Below are 23,148 nucleotides of genomic sequence, written 5' to 3'. Positions count from 1 at the left end.
TGGAATAGATTGCCATTAGAAAATACAAGATGTGGGTACTCTAAATGTCTTTTTAAAGTCTCAAATCAAATTCTTTATTCTACAGCACATCATAAAACATGATTTAAGCAAAACAGCTAATAGGAAAGATCTGTCAATCTTTTCCTTTCAAATGCCCCCTCCAGTGTCAGGAGGAAGGGCAACTTAAGGACACATTCAGATGATTCAGATCTGGCAAGATCGTATCACATGCAGGGTATTATTAGTTTAATTTTGTTTATTTATTTACAACCCTGAGAAACATGCTTTGACCATTCCAGTACCGCATGGTTTTGCTTCTCACCGAATGAATCAGTAGCTGACTTCCCTAGGTTTTTCTGTCCTGAAAAGGGTAGGGAAGACAGAATTCATTCCTCTACCACATGCTTTGCTCTGTATCCTTCTGCAGCCAGCACAATAGCGGCAGGCAGCAAAGCCACTGCTGACAACTACCGAGTGGTACCGTCCACTAATTAGCTAAACAGCCGGAAACGCTCTTTCTGGTTTTATTGTGCTTGGACGTACAAAAGCCTCTCACTGACCCCAGAGTATTAGCTTGTTTGGATAATGCAGCTACCAAGAAAAGCAGGTCCCTCGGCTAAAAGATCAAGTTCAAGTTGTCAGTTTTACATATTCAGAGCCGAGTGTGGCCCAGACTACAAATTAAGTTTTCTTCCTGCCAGTTAAGAGGTTAAGTGAGCCGTTCTTGCGATCATGTAAAGAAAATGCATCCCGGGCTCCCGAGGTGCAAAGTTCTGTTTGTTTAGCGTGACTCAAGTATAATAAGTACAGCTAGTTTGGGGATTCCTAAACGTGTACAAAGCTAAATCAACCATGGTCACCCAAAGAACAGTAAAGCTTCTCAGTTACGGGCTTTGTTATCTTTTATCAAAGAGCACATTCACAACTTGCCTCAGTTTAAACATTTGCTCACTGTAAGATGGACTTAAATCCAAGCAGGATAAACCATTGCTGAAAATCTTACTAAAATGATTCAAACAGACATGGAATTTCATTGTGTTCCTCACAGAAACAAGGATATGAGGACACCAGAGATCTCACAGGGTACAAGAATGCTGATATTAGTTCTTGCAGCAAAGCTCGGATTATTTTCTACCATAGATTTTTCAGCAGTTAAAGATGATCCATAATTGACATTTAAAAAAACAGTTCTATGATTCATAGAAGAACCACTTTTAAAACCTAGATTTCCTTCTTGGCATTAACTTTGACTATTTACATCTTGTTCAGTTTGATTAGCAAGACTGCAGTATTTCATTTTACTTTCTGGCTTTTGTGTATTAGGGTTATTCTCCAGTAACCCTTGTTTTGCAAATGTTGCAGGGGAGCATCGGACTTCAGACGAAGAACTGTTTTCACTGGAATTAAAAATCCACAGAAACAGTCTGAGATATGCAGTGACTTACAGGACTGCTTTAATAAGAAAGAAGGCTTAAACATAAGATAAACATGACAGCAAGTTCTTCTTCACCTTCTTAACTTTATACAATCATATCCCATTTGACAGAAATACATTACCAACAAAAGATGAACCACCTTTTCCCCTCCCAGCCCCGGGCAATCTCAGCTCTCAGGTGCAGCACTGAACTGCTATACCAGTAGATTATTCCTAGATAATTCATAAATTAAACCAATGCAACCTCCCCTCTAGCTGCCAGGTGATGCTTCCTGACAGCTCCGAGCCCCTTCCCGCACAAGCAGGAGGAGCTGTGCCTGCTGAGACACCAAACAGCAACGACATGCCCTGTGTCCGCCAGCTCCCGGGACCTGCCAGAGACACTGGCACACCATGACAAGGCAACGGGGGAAGCTTAGCGCTGCGTTTCTGCTACGGGGCATTCATCAACTGTTCGGCTGTGATGGGCTGCACAAAATTAAATGACATAAAGAAGGAAGCAAAACTATTCTCTTTTATTAGTGGAAGTCTGACTTCTGTCTACATATGAAAGCGGTACTGAGTGAGAATTTAAATTCATTAGGATAAGTATTCCAGTATAAGAGCGACTATCTTGTTTACACTTAAATCAGCTGTAGGCAGGTGACATGCACCAGTCTTAGCCAAAATGGCAGTGTCACTACAAATGCTCACTGTAGTAAGACTAAACTGATTTAATTCAACTGGTGCAAATTTATGTAGCTAAGTACCAGTTTCTTGGAACCCCCAAAAGATGGAAGGCTAGTCCTGCTGAAACCAGAGGTAAAGCCTTTCCACTTAAACTAGTGTGGTTAGACGTCACCTTTCAAGCCTATCCTGTTCATCCAGGACAAAGTTTTGCAGACAGTGATGCTTCATTCTGTGCACCACTCTCCTCCTCCATCCTTCCCACCCTCATAAAGCCTTTATTTAACAGTGCACCAAATGCAAAGCACAGATAGTTTAGTCACCAGATTTAAGATGCAAATCGTGAAAGAGGCTACTGACAGAGCCCACAGTAAGAGGTAACTGGTAGTTCATTTGCACTCAGTGACAGACATTTCTATGCACTCACATTCTACTATCAATATAAATCAGGATCAAAAAGAGGCAAAGCTTCATTAGAGACTAAAAGACTGAAAAGAGCTTTTAAACTTAAGCTAGAGATGGTATTTTAGTAAAAAGAGTACAATAAACCACACTGTACTGTTACTACTGATAAAGCAATACTGCTCAGTTTCTAAAAAAAGACAGAAATATGTGTATCATTTTGGTATGAAGAAGTTTCGTTACTGGAATTTGGCACAGAAACATAGGAGTTCAAACCCCTCTCTAGTGGAAAGGAAAGCTTCAAGAACAAGCCTGTGAGATGAAGTGCCAAGCAGCTTTACAACATGGGCTTTGGAAAAACTCGCCCAACTTACTATTGCACTATTTGGATAAGCTGCAACGCAATACGACATGAAGAACTCCCCAAGCTTTCTCGTTGGACCTCTGTACAGAGAGTCATGCTGCTTCCTTTAGAAGATCACAGAGTCAGAGAGAAGAGGGTTTTTTTTCCTAAGTGGGAACCCATCAGTCCTTCCTGAGACAGTCTCATAATAAAAGCAAGGAGCTCTGTACATGAGCCCTAAAGAGTTAACATGGCTGTTTATGCAGAGACAGATGTGAAAGAACAAAAAGCCCCTTTTGTATGTTACAGGAGCTTAACATCTGCTTTGCACAGCATAATTCCACTAAGACAAATGCAATATTCTACTCTCCTTTTTACATAAACAAAGACGAAAATAGACTCAAGAGTTTCAGAGTTAAAAATAAGTTGCTCAGATGAAGAAACCCCATCGTTTTATTTTTCAATATGACCTAGAAACTAAACTCTTCAGAGATTTTATCGCACACAAAAAAAATACAAGAATGCTACTGCAGTCTTGTTTGCAATCCTCTGATAACTGTTACCAAATTAAAATACTTAAAGACCAATTGGGATGTACGAGCTGTTTTTAAAGTGCTATCCCTTAACAGAAATACCATTGACAATCAGATGTGCAACAGGAAGTTTACAATACTAGACAGATTCTTTTTAAACTAAAACCAGTATGTTTAAGGGACAAGCCCCATTTGGGTCCCAATCACCAGTAAGAGTTTACTAATGTGACTATCATCAGACTAATCATCTGCGATAGCTATTTTTTGCAGTGCAAGCCCTCCCCTGCAGTGCAAAATATCCAGGCGGGAGCTTACTCTAGCACAAAGGGGACCTTACAACGGCAGCAGCAAGTACAGGACGCATCAGACAAAAGTTCTGTTCATTGCTTGGGTTTTATTTTGTTTTAAACAAGCAAACAGCACACAGGGTAAGCAGTAAGGGTATTCTACTTCAAGCCCAAAGGCAGTGAATTGATATTCCATCAGTCCACAGTAACTGCTTGCATGGATGTCTGTCCCACCGTAACAGAGACAACTCAGTGCTCATGGAAAGAAGGGCGAGCCATTACACATTTATCGTGAAGTGAAAGCATATGTTGGCAGGAATATAAGCACACACACACACACACACACACACATATATATAGGCCTAGAGATTAGAATTTCTTCAGATTTTATCATCAGTGGAGCTTACAATGTTCCCCAAGACTGCTTGCCACCTCTTATTGATTATAAAGCCTTGTTTTCAACTGTAAGTAATTCTGTCAGACAGAAAGGCATTTGTTTGGGTTTTTTTTTTTAATACTGGCTTTTGTTTTGTTTTTAGTTTCAGCTAATACAATTCAGCTGCTTTGGAGAACAAACCTAGAAAAAGGATATTTGATCTGTTACAGGCAAGTTTTGAAAAAATGAAAAGAAAAATCCTCAAAAAAAAATTACCCTATGGTTTTATACCCAGATTTGACATGTTCTCAACTTGAGATTTGACAAGGCCTCTGTGTAAGATGCACATTTTACAACTCCTGCAAAAAGTAAACCGGGACAGGACATCTGCTGGGAGGAGAACTTGAAAGAGGGAGTAAGGTAACTGGCCACTGGAGCAATGAGACAGTAGGAGCCCAAGTTAGGGGCTGGCAGGGTCCAACACCTCAGAGAAAAAGATGGGGGGGGGAATTTATATATATATATATTTTTTTTTATTTGGACATGAGAATTGCAGGCATAGCAAAGGGAAAAAAAAAACAAGCAGAATTTGAAGCAGCAGAACAGAGGGAGAGCTAGAAATGGCTAAGCATCCTGGAGACAGGAATGGAAAGACAGAGAGCTTGGATAAAGCACCAGTGGGAGCAACAAGAAGAGGTAACAGCAGTCAACTGGGCAAAGAGATGGAACGAGAAGGTTGGGGGTAGGAACTTGGAGCAAAGAGAAGAGGAAAAGCCCTGGAACAAGGATGAAAAGCCTGAATGGCAGCTGGCACTGCAGGCAAGCAGAAAGGACTGGATAGACACAGACTGGATACGATCAGCCTTGGAATAATGGGCAGACTCCTAGCGGATGCTCCCTTCTCCCTGCCAAGGAGTTTCTCTTATTTTTCTCCCTACTGCTGCTCCACGGCAAAAACAAGCTGTGTGTAGTAGTAATACTAATTACTGATAGTAGTACTAAATACTAATTAGTAATACTTCATGTATTAGTCACAGAATTAATTAAAGCAGCAAACACCCCTGCAATCAGTCTCAAGGTTCTAATCCTGCAAATGAATTGCATAATGCCACTGCTTTTTTTTCCAGTTTGTTTTTTTTAAATAGGTAGGAAGTTGCACACAAAATAGCCTACATCAAAAAATTAATATTGCACTCAAAAGATGGGAAGCAAAAGTTTTTCCGAGAACTTATTTTCTTCCCCTTAAGCATATGCATTAAGGTAAAGTCTTTAATTACATGATCACCCAGCCAATTTTCCACTGGGCACCCATGTGTTTCAGGACTCCAGCCACTCTTGCCACAGAAACAAGAAGGTGAAAGAAAGGCCAGGAGAAGAGGAAAAGGAAAGACTGAACTTGAGATAAAGGTCTTCAGCCTCATGGTTAAGACAGTTGCAGTGGTGCCCCAGGATCTGGATTTTGCCCTTCCCTCAGCATCACAGGGGGATTCTGTGACAAGGAAGCTAGTTTAATCCAACCTTTCAGAGACTCTTGCTAATCTTGTGCTCTCTCTGCCTCTAGGGGTCAAGCTTGACTATTTTATAAGTGCAGTACACTTCTAACTGCCCCTGAGGTCAGTGAGCATGTTGCTTTGAACTTAAAAACACGTGTAAAATACCAAATATTCCAAGCATAGTCTTAAAACCCAAACCGATATTCTTGGTTTTAATCTCTGCTGGGAAAACAGTTTGTTCCTCTCCTTCATCCCAGAGATATTATAAAAATAAATTCACTGATACTACAGCAGTCACTGCTGTAGGTTCCCAAGGAAATTAACAGTTCTTCCAGAGCAGGGTTTGAATACAGCGCAGAAGATGAGGCACGAAGGAACTCTGTGTAGTAATGATATTTATTTTGAGGGGTGAGGTATAAAAGGATTTTCTTATATTCTTATTGCAGACTGGACAATTCCTTTTTTTGCTTTCCCAAACACAATATTTAAACTGCAGGTCACAACAGACAGAACGTTGCAAAAACAAGTCAAATTAAGAAAAACTTTATCATAGTCTGCTGGCTCCTGTTCAAACACCTCCAACATTTTGCATACCAATTTCTGTTTTAACAAGTGCATCTTCTGTGACTAGGGCTGTCAGAGCTAAAATTCATAACCTGACCTACTTCTGAATCACTGAAACATGAAGAAAAGCCTCTTGATTCGAAGACCCAAATCCTCCTTTGCACACCTTATAACAAGCCCAGAAGAAAATACCATTCACAGGGTTTGCAGTGATAGCGATGGGGATAGGGAATGAGCCAAGGAGCCTGGTCCTCACATCCAACCTGTGGCTGTGGGTTTAGGCTCTACATCAATCTCTTTATGAGAAGTCAAAAGTGAGGCCATCGTATTGGCTTACAAAATGCACAAGTCATCCTGTCTACGCACCTACCATCTACGGGCTGAAAACAGCTGCTCCAGCCACTCAACTTCTGACAGATTCAAGTTAGGCTGTTGCTCTTGATCAGGGCAGATCAACTGACCAGCTACAGCAGCCAAACGTCCAAGCCCAAGGGCTGAGCAGCTCACAACATGGGAAAACATCAGCTGCCTGGGCAGCACAATCGCCTTTACCAAGCACTCGCACTCCCTGACAAAAGGGCAGTAGGAAGGGCACAGGTGAGATGTCAGGCTTGACATGCCCTGTGGGCTCCAACATTGACTACACTGACCTACATCTACTCCTCCATGCCCTTCTTCCCTCTGGCTTTCTGCGGTATCAACACAGTTTTGCTACTCTCCACATGGTGCAATTAGGAAGAGACATCATCCTGCCATATACTAATTATTAAAAATACTTATTTTTCAATCCTAGAATTCCTTTTTTTTTTTTTTTGAGGGGGGGGGTGTTACCACGACACCTTTTTCTTCTTTCAGCCGTTATGCAACCAGTACATGGGCACATACAATGCTATTGTCAAGTCAAGACAATTTTGCTGCCGTAACTGCTGGAATAAACTTCAAGCATTTACAATGTCATCTGCTAGAGGAAGCTACAGGAATTAGAGGTTTGCCAGAAATAGGGAGAAAGGCAGAAAGGAGGGGTGAATACACCCAGAATAATTTTTATAGTGAAATTGATATTAGAAGGATATTTTGCAGTGGGCTATTCAGAACAATGGGACTTCTTTAAAAGTTAGCCAGGAGGAGGGCAACCATTTGCACAAAAGAAGTCATTTGTCCAAGAGTAGATTTCAATTTAAAGTATATTTCACCAATATAACAACATACTATTAAAATTCACAAATACCTGGGCATTTAAGGTTTCATCCACATCACCTCCATAGAAAATAACAGAGAAGTACTGAGTGCATACAACACCTCAAAAATCAAGGAGCTGGAAATTATTAAGTACAGCCAGCTACTTAGAATACAGCTCTACTTAGAATAGAGCTGACATGTCAAACTCACCCTGGCAGCTTCCAGTGTGACCCACAGACACACTTTACCTTTATGACCTTTAGTGCTAAGAGCAATTCAAAGATAACTCATAGTTAATTCTTTATTTTTTTAAATAATCTTTACTACTTCCCATGGTCACAGAGGAGTTTGCTGTTGCACTAAAACCATATACTCCTCCCCGCGGGTGCATTTTCTAAACAATGACTTAGACCATTCAACAATAGATAACATTGAAGCACTGGTAGGGCAGTTCCTAAGAATGGCATAAAATTATGCAAAGCTCCGAACAAGGGCATTCACAGAGGACTCAGGAAATGGATTTTCATATGACTAGCCACCACAGTACATGTTATGATAAATGCTGCAAGCACAGAGTTCTCCTTAGTTACTTTGGTTCCTTGCCCTAACTGTGCTTCCCTAGTCTTTTGAATGCACTAAAATTTATCATGAATTGAAAAAAGGGGGAATATTAAGTTATATTTTCAGCTACTTTTACGCATATCTTATCCATATACTCTAAGGTGACTGTAAGGAGGCTTTCTGAGCACATCATGTCAAACTGACATGACTCCAAGTCTGGGCATTTTTCACAAAGTTGATATTTTTACCTGCAGAATTCAGCACTTTGCATTTGAAAGGACCTCCAAGGAAATGTTTTACACTTTCCTGACATATTTCTTTTACCTGCTAGTTAAATGTTTTTTTTCTAGGCTAAATGCATGTCCTTCATTTGTTTAACACTACACTGAGAGAGCTTATAACATGCATTACAGAAGGCTATTAAACTGATATTGCAGAGGGAAAATTAGCAGGACTATTACTCAACTAAAACTGGATGAAAGACTAGTAATCACCCACATTTGCCAACATATTGAGCTGAGTTCCTATTTTTTAAAACTATTTTTAATTTAAAAAAAAAGTTCCTCTTAGGCTAAGGTAGGTTTTTCTGAAGGGTTTTGCCTGAAGTGACATTATGAAGTCTTCCCAAGAGCATTTTTGGAGTACTTCCATGTGACAGGTCCTGAACGAGCTTAAACTAGCTCATGAGCTCAAGTAAAGACAGCAGCAGATAGGCAGGACAGCAAAGCCCTTGTCACACATTGTGATGGATGGCAAGATACAGTGTGAATACTAGGGTAATTTGTTCACAGAGCTGAGTGTGAATTAGTTAACTGCTTCAGCCAACTAAATCCACGTAAGCAGTCACCAAAGCAGTTCAGACAAACCCACGTCCATGGAAAATTCTGACACTGAAATAGCATTCCAGAGGATAGCTTATAGATTCACAAAAAGGTAAATGTTGGCATTCACAAATGATACAGACAACCTGCCTGGACTCTTAAATCACGGAGAGATCCCAGTTTCTGTGATGCAATTATGAAAACAACCAGGAAAAAAGCTCAACAGACTGCTAGCAACTTATTAAATACTTTAGAAAAGTAAAAAATGAAACCTTCATTTCAACATGAGTATTCAAGAAATTTATCAGTGCAGTTTTGATTTTTCATCACATGGAAGTTAATTTGCACAATATGATATTAAAAAAAAAAAAATACATAGCTGAATTAAGCTGTTCAAGAACAGGAATCCTAAACCAGACCAGAGACCCTGTTTCTTCTTATACAGTTCTTCCCCTCCCTATACAAGATTCCTTTTCTCCAGTCTCCATACAGATTCCTTCTTTCCTATCCAACTCTTCCTCTTTTCAAGCCCTCTAAGAGCACCAAAAATTTTAAGTAAACTTACTGACTTTATGAAGGAAAGAAATATAAAACTAGACTGTGGACAACGCTTAATGCTGAATTAGTAATGAAAGGCCACTCTTCCTATTGAGTAATGTTTGTGAAATGTGTAGGGAAAAAAACAACAAGGACATTCTAAAGTGTGTTTATAATAATCTCCTCAACTCAGGATCTTTATATGATTGTCCTGTTCCAAATGTTAGATTGTATGTTTAATTATCCAGGGATTTAAATACATTATTGAACCATAATTCAGAACTAAAAACTCTGTAGCTGCTCTCTGAGAAACCTTAGTCTGAACTCACTTAAGAAATTACCTCCCTTCAGCATAGTTATTTCTTAGGCTTCTGCACAAACTACTCAACACGTTGTGAGGAAAGTTTTAATCCTATAAACTGTATTTCAGGTTTTTTTCTCACAATGCCTGAGACCACATTTTATATAACAGCACTTATCCGATGGAAGGAGGGGGAAGAACCAAAGAACCAATTAGAGTACCTCCATTCAAAAGCTCCCTTCATTCTAGAAATGGTACCTTGGATGTAAGGTCCCGGTGGAAAATGCCTTTATAGTGAAGATAACTGATTCCCATAGCAATGTCATGTGCCAGTTTCACCCTCACTGTCCAGGGCAGATGCTGGTTACTGTCTAATAGCTGTTCCAGGTTACCATAGTTGATGTACTGAAAAGACAAAACAACATTGTAATTAATTTTTTTAACTTATTATCAGGAATGTAAAATTCATTGTGACACAAGAGTCCTTACCTCAGTTACACATTAAAAAAAAAAAAAACAAAACCTTTTTCTTAAGGGTTAGCCAAGAGGGATGTTTGCAGATCAAGAGAGGCTGAAGATGTGCCCCTTCCTCACCCCTCCCAATGCATTCATGTTAAAGATGCATATGATAGCCACCACTGCATTAACTATGGTATTCAAATACAGCAGTGACAGACTCTTCAGAAATGATTACAATACAATATCACCCTCTCATTTCAGTGTGGAGAAAACAAGGCAAAAAGGATGAAGAGCATGTTCTCAGGCACAATAAGAAGTCAAAGAGAAGGCTGAGTATCAGGCCTAGGGCATGGAGCCTGATCAAGTCTCCAGATACCACTTTCCTAAATTACAACAGCATCAAAGAAAAATATTACAATATATTATTGTAAATTATTCTTTTTCACTACTGTATCTAGAAGTCCCAGTCAGCAATCTGTTTCCCACTGTGTTCAGTACTACACCAACTCCATCAAATGGCAGCCTTCATGAGAAGTAGCTTACATTAAACGTAAAATTGAGAAGCAGCTACAAGAAACAGTGAAACAAAGCAGCAACCAAACGATCCTAAGTAACATAACTTGAGGTTAAGACACAGCAGCTCCACTGCTTCTCAAAAAAAATCATTACAACAATATTGGGCTTACTCTTTGTGTATAGACCACAATAGCAACTACGCTGTATTTGAGTAGCTTCTTATTTCACTCCCAGCCCCAGGTCCTTCATAAGCCACAATGCAAAAGAACTAGTCCGCTCCAGAAGGGAAACGTGGCTGAGGTAGACAGGATAATTTGCTCCCAAGCCTGGTCCAAGTAGGTAAGACTGAGGCAGGCTGCACCAACTTTGACGCCCTGCACAAGACAATTCTCTAACACTCTTTCAAGAGGCTTTGTGCTTTCCTGTGCCATTCACCAGGACAAAACACGTTAAAATAAAAACTGTAAATGCAGGTATTGTTATTTCAGAAACTTTGAACTCAGTTGTATCTTGCAGAGTTTTGTGTCTCAGGGGCACAAGGGAAAGGTGAACCACATGCCATGCAGTGTGGGTGTAGCCAGTCTCTTCAGACCATGCTAGCCAGGAAAGGGTGCAGAGGCTGGTACAAGCAGCCTGGGAGCCAGGGCTCACCTCCTGGATGGTCTACAAAGACAGCTTCATCCTTACAGTCAGATCCTGTCTCTTTCTGAGCTCAGCAGTTAATTTTGAAAACTTTTTTCAGCAGATATGCAAGTTTCACAGGTAACTAGTTAACAGAGCTAAGCATTTGGGGTAGATTATGCACAAAATTTTAACTGTCACAAAGCTTACCAGGAGGGGGCATCACAAAGTAGCGTGGGGCTCTACAACTTTCCTTGGCTACCCTGTACATCCCTTGGGAACTGGGCTCATCCAAGCCCAGGCATAGCAAAACATTTTAGAGGTAGTCCAGAATGTGATCTCTCTCTCCTCCCTCGGAGAAGATTAGTCAACCACTTTCATTGCCCTTGCTGGACCAGTCGGGAAATACACGTGCAGCACGTGGAGACAGAGAGCACAAAGCGTTCTCTCCCTCAGCATTTGCTTTTCTCCTTTTATATATGAACCTTTGGCCTGATCACAGTGTGCTCTCCGTCTGTCTTTTGTACTTGAGCAACAATCAAGGCAAAGGGTGAGACGAAAAGTTACTCCCTTGCACTCAAGTGTTCTTCAAAGACGACTCACAATTAGCTCCAGTCCGGGTCACCTTGAAAGCCAGTATCAACTACCTTCTCATACCAAATGAAGCAATCTCGTACAAGGAGTTTGGGTCTACAAAAATCTCCAATATTTATCAATTTCTTGTGACCACTTGAAGACATTCTTTCATATTTTTTGCATTAGACATTAACAGTGGAGAACGAGTGCAACGGTATACAGGAAAGGATTTCAAAACAAGGCACAGAGAAAGAGAATGCTTCCTCATTGTACTGGCCACTTCTAAACCAAATAGGCAAAAAGTACTTGTATTTTACATTTAGACAAGGAAAACTCTTGAACTCTAGAGAGTAATCTGACTGACATTTTAAAACACAGTGTCCTGTTTTTAAATAGTGTCATTTTCTATCAAACTATTTTCTTCTGTGCTAAAGTCAAGATAGTTTAACTACTCAGAAGTTTGTGCTTAGTGCATATAATTTTGCAAAATAAAACGGCTAATAGCCTCTTGCCAAAAATCAAGTTAAATAAGATTTAACAAACTAGTGATAAATGCTAAAATGCTTAGGACTGCTATATGCCAAGGCACTGCAGTTTGAGGGGGGATTGATTGGTTGCTCACACCACTAGAAACTAGAAATTACAGGTTGGTTCAAGCCAGAGATCCAAAACAACCTAGCTCTGACTCTAGGTGTTTGTGTGTCAGAAGAGTGGAGCAGCTCTGGAACAGGTTACTTGGAGGCTACGCAATCTCCATCCTTGGAGGTTTTCAAGACTCAGCTAAAGGGCCGCAGCCAATCTCACTTAATGTTGGCATCAATGCTACTTTGAGCTTTTCCAACTTTGATCTTTCTTTCTCTTTGCTTTTGTTTGAACCCCTAAGGGAGCTAGATGACCTTATAGAGAGCTCAAGAAAAAACATCGCTCAGTATTATTTGTTTATTTAATCACAAGATGCTAGCATGCTTAAGAAAGAGAACGGTAAGAGATATCTACATTAATTTCATACATATTTCCAACATCCCTGCAACAGCGTGAGCAGTACTTCTCATCCAGTTATGTTCAAAACAGAGCAATACTGACAACCCGTAACAGAAGGAACAGGAGCACCCAGCTCAATAACCCCAATTGTAAAGTGACACTGCTCAAGTTATCTCAGACCATTTCACCTTTCCGACAGGGCAACAGAGCCTACACATTGCACAACCACACTTGAATTAATTGGCAAGAGAACACAAGGGGGAAGGGAATTGCTAAACTGCTTTGAGATTTTGGTTCAGGCCATAAAACAATGGTAATTGCTCCAGAAATGCTTATTTAAAAAAAACAAGCAATCTGTAAGTGTACTGAAATACATACTGAAATGTGACAACAGTAGTTAGCTGCTATTTTGAGTATGCTCACACTTTCCTTCTCAATAAAGTAGCCTATTGATTTGATCTATTTCTCACACTAGTTAAATGCATCTAATATATCTATTCCTTAAGCATTCTTCCAGTCAAATTAACTTGCAGGGCAGCTCACCCATATTAACCACAAGGACCAGATTCCAGCATGGGCTGGGCAAAAAGCAACAGCCACACACACACGTAAGATGCAGCGTGCCTCCAACCCCTCCACTTAACTCACCTGTCCTAAGAGAAATCTTGTAGGCTAACACGAGCTGCAAGAGTAAGAATCAAACCTCACTCTAGCACATACACAAAACCCACTAGGCCTCCTAGCAGAATCTGTCACCTGGCAAGTGTTCAGACCTAATTTATTAGAGATGTGAGTTCTGGTTTTGGCTCTAATTTCTAGTGTAGTTCTACAAAGCACAGCAGGTAAATCATCAGGTGAACAAAGACTAAGATTTTCCTATAGGCACCTTTAAGATTCCAGTTGACCTCAGACTTCTGCTTGCCAGCACATAATATTTGCATGAAGAGTCCTTAATTTTTAAGGCAAATACCATGCAGAGCTCAGTGTTCCCTCAGTGTCACGTAAATAATCCAATTCTTCCGGTCATTCAGGCTGATAATGCAAAACAGCCAGCCTGATGGCCTGTTTTTTCCGAGTCCTTTAACAATGCCTTTTTGGTGCAAACACAAATTTACAAACATTATTTCCTATTTGCCAGTGCAACTGAAAGAAAAATGCTTGTTCTCAATACTTTGTTTACCCTGCTGATAGCAGAAATCAGCTCTGTGGGCTAAGAATATCCTAAAGGATAATAAGAGCACCTTTCCCTAACAGAATACTAGATTTTATTTTGCCTCTGAAGCATTTCAGTGCCGGTGTTTTCAGATAAAACCAGTAAGGTTACAGCATGCACATCTTCTGAAAGTGTTATTAGAGTACAACAACAACAGACATTACATAAGTGTACAAGCAATTGGAGGAGAGATCTGATCAGACAAGAACAAGAGCAAAGGACACTACATTTCATAGAGACCTCGCAGCTAAAAGGAGCAGTGTTCAGACCTTTTCAAATCCTGTATCATCAGGTTGCAGTGAAACAGCTACCCATTATTCCTGTTGCTAGCTTTCTGTCACGTAACAGAAGATGAATAGTCAGTTTATCTGGTTGCCAGAGTCTAAAATTAACTGTTTTAGGTTGTTTACTTTTGCATTTACTATGACACAGCACTGCAAATTGAGCATTGGCTTAAAAGACCCTGTCATTTTAGCTCACAAAAATAATGTTTTCATACAAATTTATTCATGGTAAGAGCAACTCATGCTTTTGTTCCTAGACTGATCAGCAAAACCCTATTTGTTACATCTCTTCTTGAAGGTCTCCCAAACCTTATGAAGAAAGAGGTCAGTAGCCTCTTTGAAGGACTAGTCACCCAGAAGCTCAGCCAAGCATAGATGCTCTCTAGATCAGAGATTCTCAGACAGGCTTCTGATATTGTAGCTTTACACTACAAAATGCTTAAAGCAGGAGTATAACCCTTTCCCACACAACAGACAGGGCACGGGGAAATGTGCTATGTTATACTAGGGAGAAAACTGCTTCCTTGCAGGACACCTGCAGTCACATTATCAGACCCAAACACAAGAAAAATGGAATGAGGTTCTGCCTATAATGGTACTTATATGTAACTTACATATTTAATTTCAAGAGATTAATGCAGAACTTAAGCTTGCAGATTTTAGCCTTCAAAATTCCAAATAAAGGCCTGAACACACTAATACAAGAACTAGAAGCTTTTAGGGAAAAGATGCATCAGAATCACTTGATTCCAGCAGTTAGCGCTCAGAAACATAATGACCCCAAATATCACCACGTCTGAGGGGGAAGACAAAAAGGAACTGTGAACAGCTTACAGTGCTGTTTTGAAAACCAATGCTATTTCAATATGTAGGTCTAATATAAATAAGTTGCCAGATACTGCCCAGAAAAGCAAAAAAAAAAGAAAAGTTGGCCTACTATTTATTCTAGCTTGAAATGTCACTTGCTTCCCATTAAAAAAACCACAAGACTCCCCTATTTGGTAGCTCTAATGTTGCCAGAGGCAACGCATTAAGTGGTTAAGAAACGTAGGTGTTTGAGAGCACATTTAGGATGACAGACCAAAAGAGATAAGCAAAGAGTCAGAGCTCTAGGGAGCTGGGACACTGCAAGACAAACATTTTGAGATAGCAAAGGATGAATGAATTGGTGTAGCCGAGTGAAGAAACCAGAGGAGCAGGAGGAAAGAGAAACTAGAATGCGTGACTTATCTCCAGCATGGAGAAATAGCGAGATGTCAAAACAAAAGCCAGACTATGTAGTTTGACTCTAAAGGGAGACCTGGCAAGCACAATAATAACAGTACAGACAGCAGCAACGAATGCACTGAAGCAAACCTTTGGCAGTGTCAAAAGGCATAGAGCTTGCATATTTGTATCATTTCTAATGCTGGAAGCAAAAAGACAACTCTCATGCCTAATAAAAGAACATAGAGATCTTTTCACACACACAGCTTTCTGCAGAACTAAAGAGAAAAAAAAAGTTTTAACAGCTCATTTCAGGAGGACACAACCCAATCTTCAGTTCTGTTATGTTTAAACTGACATCTGTCACACTCAGCAGTCTCTAAATGACTATTTTGGAGGCTTCTGGCTGCAAGACAACAAGTCAACCCTTCTGCCACAACAGGCACCCTTAGCTATAGTGGTAGGACTGGAAATTTCCTGGTTTCCCCAGCTGTTTTCATTACCTTCAACTGTACAGGACTGGAAAAGTAAGACAGGATCAATGTGTCCAAAACTACAATAACAGACACTACAAACTGATACACTGAGCTTGACTACTTGATTAAATTTGTTTTTAAAGTTAGCTCATAGACCTCTGCTTGTTAAGAAATACACGGTTTAGAAACCTGCAAAACGGCCTCACCCTAATAAGTAACCTTCCATTTCCATTAAACACCTAACACCCTGACAGCACCAAACAAAATAAATTAAATATTAAAATAGAACAAGTTGGATGTTTGATTTGGGCTGTACACATACATTTTTGGACAGCAGGTGAACCGATGTTGCCAGGGAGAAAACCACAAGTACTGAAACAGCCAGAACATGCAGATGAAGCAAGCGTGTTTCAGAACAAAGCTCAAACTTTTTTCTTTTTTTTTTAAACAAGAGCCCAGAAGGGCTCAAGTGACTAGCAAAAATAGCCTGATTGAAAGGACAGGAAAAAAAGCCAAAATCTTCCTCTCAAGGCCACATTTTTTTTCCTGCTTCTAGATTGTTGAAAACAGAACTGTAAGGTAAAGTAAATGTCTCTTCTGCTTTCAAGTCACTACAAACATCTTGGTGTTGTAATAAAAATTGATTTTTTTTCTTTAAAAGTATTAACTATTAGAGGATTAAAATAATCTTATTTTGAAAGTTTCAGCTATTCATAGAAGACAGGCCAAACATCCTGATGCAATCACCACAGCTTGGTTAGTCATCGGGACTCAGGACCAAAAGCCAGAGATCTACCTTCATTTCTTCTACCAAGTCAGTGGCAGCACTGATTGATTCTCCATCTCCTCCCTTGAAAAAGGCACGTATAGGCACAGTTTAATTTATAAGGGCAAACAAGAATTAACATGCAGTATTCAGGAAGGAGCTGTAACAAAAACCATTTGTCGCATTTCAAACATTAAGTGCAGGCATGGAAAAGAATATGGCAATATTTGTTTTCCTTTAATTCTCTACATCAACAGCTCTTATGGTCAGCAAGCTGAGTTTATCCCTTTCCTGTCACTCCATTCAATGAAAATTTAATGTTCATTTACTTGCCTAAAACCTAGAAACACATCACTATAAATAAGACTTCAACTGCAGGCACACAGCAACAACACACTATTGCAACTTGTGTCTATGAAATAAGGTTTATGGACATTCACTTATTCATACACAGGTTTGAAATAATTCAGGAAATAAGTTTATTTTGTTGGAACCAGAAAACTTTCCCAGTATATCTGTGCAGACTGACCTTGATAACCATTTTTCTGTAATTATATTAGCAGTAAAAACAGAAAGCAAAGAAGTCCTAACAAAAGCTACATTTATAATCTTAAGTCACAAACCTTTGGATTCTAAGCAGAGCCTAGTCTAAGCTACAGTGCAAATAAAAACCCAGGATATGGCAAACTAGCAATGACATAATTACCGCACAGGCACAGAAGAGACAAAGTACCCTGTTGCTGGTACAGGCAGGGGAAACAGGCTCTCTCTACAATAAAACTTCTGTTCCCGAGCAGAAGGCTCTATCCATAACGACAGCATTTTGAACACAAACTATACACTCAAAGGTCTGCCTAGAAGCAAGCTGTAGCCCCTGGCAAAGAGTCTCTTACTTAAATAAACTTTTTCCTCACTCTCCCCACAAAGATACCAGCACTAGCGACCCATGGATTATAGGCCCACAAGATTCCATATAAATAACTTCTTTGCTTCATTTTTTTAAAATCTGTAAAATAGGTATAAGGATCTATTCAGTGCAAGAGTTATAGCACACAAGGATCTCTCCTAGTACAAAGTGTGCCCAAATTCTGTACAAGGAGTACAGTTTTTGAGTAGCTCCTGAGAGTTTTTCGAAGCCTGAACACTTCAACTGTGCCCTAATGTCCCTTTACATTTGAGGGTGCTCAGACACTGTATTGACAATTATAAAACGCATCACAATCCTCTATTAATAGTGTTGTGCAAAAGCAAGCATTAAAGGAATTTTCTAGTACAACTCAGTTTCTGAATTGTTCTGATGGCTGATAGTTAAAACAAAATGAAGGAAGCGAAACTACAAAACACTTGTTAATTCAAGTGTATGTTTCCTGGGGTCAGGGAGGAGGAGGGCGGAACAGAAAGCATTACAAACAAACACAAGTTACTGGAAAGTATATATGGAAAAATCCCAGGCAAAAGACTGTAAGACTTGGCATCATCCTTAAGGCATCATTCAGTTCTCCTCCCCTCTCTTCCCCCATATCTTAACTATTAAGAAGCTTGCATCTTCTCGGTCCTACTAAGCTAGACACATTTCCAGGATATCAGGAAGCAAAAGCAAAGAGATGCAGGAGTCAGAGTTAAGAATGTTTTTCTTTTTTGCTTGAGACAATGGCAAAAGGTCCAGCAGGCTTACAATTAGTGTCAAAACACTGATATATACACATATATGTAACGGATATATACACACATATATACATGCATATTAAAAACACCATCCCACCTGCATGTGTGTGTGCATGCAGGAAGGGAAAGAGGAATGAGACAATGTAGTTGGTTGTTTGCAGTCAACGTTTATCTGCTTATCTTACTTTCTTTTTTCCTTGTGACATTCTAAAAAGGAGGAAGAGGTTACCATTGGCAAGATATTTAGCAAGCCTGCCGCAGAACATAGCATATTTAAATACATCTGCCTCAATGGGAAAAAAAAAAAAAAGTGTTCCTCAGGCACCATCACAGGCTCAGAGGTAATGAAACAAGTCAATTATCCTCCTAAAGAGAAGGGGAAAATGAATCAAACCAAACATATATTCTGTATTGCTAAGATTAAAAGAAAAAAAAAGTGGAAGCTTAACTATGGGCTCTTAAAAACATACACAGGCATTTAAGGAAACAGCTAGAATCTGAAAGCTTGCACATCCAGAAGTTCTCACTGAAACAACCGGTTGCTCATCGCTCCTCAGAGCCTACCACCTGCAGGCATAAATATAGACTGAGTGCCTGAAGTTAGACTCACATTTTCAGAGTCTCAGCTTCTGTCTTTAGATGAACATTTCTTTAGAGCCTCTGATTATAGTTTTACTTCTGTACTTTCTTCTCTGTGACAACCCACCCTTCTCTCCTTGCCAAGCCAGATCCTGCAAATGAGTCCGGCAGCCTCCCTGGGCCTTTGAGCTCAGGGCTGTGCTTACGCAGGTTTTCACTGCTTGTCTCCTTTTGGTGAAAGCACAGACATGCTCTAGAGAGCTGGCCCCAATGTACTTAATTTACCTGGTCACCACCAACCCACAGCAGGCTTTTCGCTAACTGATACACCAGCACTTCCGTTCTGAGATGGAGCCTAGGCGGCCAGCTCACATCCCCGCAGGTCAACACTTCTGCTAGCTTTCTGTTTCCCACAACTCAACGCTTTACTGCAGCTTTTTAAGAGTCAGTTCAACCCTTCTGTAATGCAAGGACCCACCTGAACCTTTGCTACTTATTATTCTAATTCTGCACATCTAGACGACAGGAAATTACTGCCTTTAAAAAGATGCATCTTGGAGGATTGGTCAAACCAGAGCAAGCACACTAGCACAGGAAAATACAAATACTGCATTACAAATGCAGTAACTAAAGCTTCCTCTTGTCCTCAGAATCACGGTTGTGACAGGTACAGCAGCATTTATCTTCCTACCCAAACGAAGATATGCCACAGGGAACCCTGCATACCATGGGGTGGTGCCTAACTTGGTGTAACCAACCCCAACATTAAGTTTAAAAATCCTCCATTGTTCAGGGGTTTTCCTGAAGCCCTGGGTCTCTGATCGCTGCAGTCGGACAAGATGGCTTGCTTTCAGTGAGCAAAAAGTAAATAGCCATGAGATGGAGAAAAGACTGGAAAGAAGATCTAACTTAAATAAAGTCCTTTTCATGTGTTTCAGGAGCGTGACTTTAGATACTTAAACACGTGGAACTGGCAATGCTACAAATCAGACAGTCTCAGGTGAAATTCCTGCGGAGGCCTGCATCCATTTTGCTGGAGAGAGAACTAAAGGGTCAAACATACCACATATGCCACAACATCAGCGTGCAGGAGTATGAACTAGAGATGGAATTTCAGCCAGAACACTAAATTTCCTGCCTCCTGTCATTTAAAGCCAGGCCCCCTTGTGTGATTTTAAATGGACTTTTTTGGTAAGCGAAGCATATCAAGCTGTGTTTAGGACTGAAGTCTTTTTTCCTTTTAACCAATTCACAAAAGTATTTGGTTCCCAAGGAAAATAATATAAACAAAGTAAAGAATATGTACTTTGTCTTAACTTCTGTGAAATAACTTCACTGTCTTAGACAGGCTGTGCTTTTATGTGTGTTACAAAATAATTCATGAAGTCTTAAAGTTATAGCATAAGGTTTAAACAGTATCAAGTTTTCTAAATACCTACGCTACCTCCCCTTGTCTATACACTTTTTAGTTCTACTGATCTACTGTTCTACTTTGAACGGTCTAATTTACTTATTACATGTACCTTGTTCAGATTTAATTTTGCATCCACTGGTGCATACAGACCAGTCAGGTTTACTTCTACCTTTCAGAAGCCTTACTCTAATCTCATGTACTAGGTACAACGATGTTTACCAGCATCTGCAATTCTTAAGTGGCTGTTGGAATAACCAGCCATCTAGGCTTGATACATGTGCCTCAGGAATTATTTGATCAGTCCACAATGAGATGTCTTTAGCTGATAAAACAGCAAAATGGTACTCAACATCCTTCTAAACCTCATTCAGTCTTCTTAGGGTTGATAATCCAGACAGTCTCATCACTGGAAATATGTTCATTTCCACCACCACCCCCCAATTTTCATGAGTCCTTTCCCAAAAACGTAGTTAGCACAGACCCCCAAAAACGTCAGTAGAGATGGCTAATTTAGCACTCTCCAATTAATACTACATGAGTGCACACCTGCCTATAGAATTTACCCATGCTTCTTGACAAGGATCAGTGTGTTCCAGTAATGGCAGAGGAATGGGTCTCTTCAATTTTGCAACCTGGGAAACATCAGATATATTAAGCCTTTCATAAGTGGATCTCTCAAGTGGAAGAGAGATGTGCTGTACTCCTCTTAACAGAATGAATCTGTTGGAAAAAGGATCAGACTTTGAAGATGCAATAGTATGATGCCTTGTATAGCACAGAGGAAGGATGAAGTAGATCTGGTTATCAAACATCAATCTATATTGGCTGAATGCACTCTCAGCAACTCTTTATAAATTAAACTTAGAGCCTGAGTGAAGTGTTAAAGCAAAACTGAAACTGATGGTCCATACGCTGTGAGGAATGCAGAACTAAATCCAAATGTGGCTCAAGTGTTGATATGTATTTTAGATTTTTTAAATTCTATTGTGACCAAAAGAGATGAAGGAAGGTGTTAGCACTGAAAAAAAAAATTGTAAGAAAGATTTTTAATTGCATTTTAGGAGAATCACAGGTGTACTAGAAATGATTTTGCAAACTGCACAGGAACATGATAAAGCACAAGGTTTACACATAGCCCTGGACAAAGCTACTAAAATATATACAATATATACATACAATACCTAATATTCAAATTTATAGATATCTGTTTTTCTAAAATGTCACAATTATTCCAGCAAAAGTTTAAAATGATACTTTGATACAAGAAATCTGAAGCACATCCTAAGACTTAGGGCTTTAAAGATTTAGAGTCTTTAGAGTTTCAGAAAGATATTGCTAGAGACTTGGTTTGCCATGTTTATAAACACATTCATCTTAGAATATAAACAGAAGCTTCCTAACTTTTTGGCTCTAAGAAAAGTCCCTATTGCCTATGTGTGTATCCTTTCAGCAAGACAACTGCTGAATGACAATGAAGGTGACACTTTCTGTTCTTCCTATGTTAATGCTGGTGTCCATGCACAAAGTAGAGAACATAGCAAATTTATCTTTCTGTACGCATTCTGTATTTTTTTTTTTTTTCAAACCCCAACAGACTGAGCTGATACTCACATGTGCCAGTAAAGAGGTACACAGTAACAGAGATGTTTTGTCTTGCAGGTTCACTTTCTCTGTAACTCTATTCCCCAAAGTAATAAGTAAGGCACTCTGCAGTTCTATACATTTAAAAAGGACAACGGGAGAATTAACAAGATATTCCAAAGGATCTGTTAATTTGTGGTGCTTTTTCTGTGGTGAGATAATGAATGCTTTATTTCAAGAAGAGAAACATAAAGCACTATGCAGACAGCGAACAGTCCTCACGGACATCCTATGTAATGCATTTGTTCTATTTTAGTGCTGGAAAAAAACAGTTGCAATGAAATGGAATGACTTAACTCACCTTAGACATTACAGACTAGTCTAGTCCTCCAAACACCTTTCCTGCTATGTTTAACCCCTACTTGTGCTGCCATCACTCTTATTCTCTTCAGACCCTAAAGTGAGTTTCTTGCACAGACCCCAGTCATTAAGGGAGAGTGCAACTGCTGCTGCATCAGACAAGGTTACCATTACTCTCCTCTACAGGTTAAACCCCTAGAGTCCAGATGAACGGCTTTCCCTTGACCCTGAAGCAAGCATACGCAAGACTGGTCTCTTAATAACTCCTGTAAGGGAAAAGGTAATGAACCCAAGCAACCAAATTAACAGAGGAAATAACACAGATGTGCGCTGGCTGGACTTCCAGACCTGCATTGAACAACAAAACAACAAAAGGGGGGAGGAAATAAGAGGTTCTCCAGTTTTATACCACCGTTCTTTTTATCAAAGTGCACCTTCCTAGGACTGAATATATTTAGCTGTAATACTGAAATCCATACTAGGAGCAGTACAAGGTAACCACAGTTTAACAGAGGACCTGATGCCTCTGAAATACTTCTTGGCAAGGCTAAATTTGTCCTTCTGGTACTCGGGGTTTATAACTGGAAAGGCCCAGATTGCCTGCACACATTACACATTCCAGCACTGCCCTCAGTACAGTGCCACTGTAAGAACTACTTATCTTCCTACTCACACAAGGAAGCACATGAAATTAAGTTTTAGCTACACAGAACGCTATGAAAAAAATCTAAAGTAGGGGGGGAAAAAAAAAGAATAAGGCATACAAACAGAGATTTATTACAGTATTAATTCACAGGTCATGCTATTCATTGGCTCAAAGATCATAAGGATCAATTTAATCTGCAGAATTTTCACATACTTAAAGTTCTTACAAAGTTTAAACAGCAATCCTTCCACAGCATCCTAGAGCTGGAAGGCATCTAAAAATTTAGGTCAGCTGAAATTTGTCATCA

The 23,148-nt window shown here is 39.8% G+C and overlaps 1 protein-coding gene across 10 annotated transcripts in view; it reads right to left on the bottom strand.

Annotated features, from left to right (window-relative positions):
* Window positions 1–23,148, bottom strand: part of TESK2 (testis associated actin remodelling kinase 2) — an 83,502-nt gene that overhangs the window by 16,705 nt on the left and 43,649 nt on the right. For 8 of the 10 annotated variants that reach the window (XR_003256825.1, XM_026086629.1, XM_026086631.1 and 5 more), the window contains one exon: window positions 9,757–9,903. The exons of the other annotated variants lie outside the window; for them this stretch is intronic. Coding sequence is in view for 7 of the 8 variants with exons in the window: in XM_026086629.1 (XP_025942414.1) it covers window positions 9,757–9,903 (147 nt within the window). In the remaining variant the exon portion in view is untranslated. The remainder of the gene's footprint in view (window positions 1–9,756; window positions 9,904–23,148) is intronic. 10 annotated transcript variants of the gene reach the window in all.

Source organism: Apteryx rowi, unplaced genomic scaffold, assembly GCF_003343035.1.
Source record: "Apteryx rowi isolate R43461 unplaced genomic scaffold, aptRow1 scaffold_7, whole genome shotgun sequence".
In the NCBI taxonomy this organism is placed as follows: domain Eukaryota; kingdom Metazoa; phylum Chordata; class Aves; order Apterygiformes; family Apterygidae; genus Apteryx; species Apteryx rowi.
Note: the sequence above shows the minus strand (reverse complement) of the source record. Positions and strands in the feature narration are given on the sequence as shown.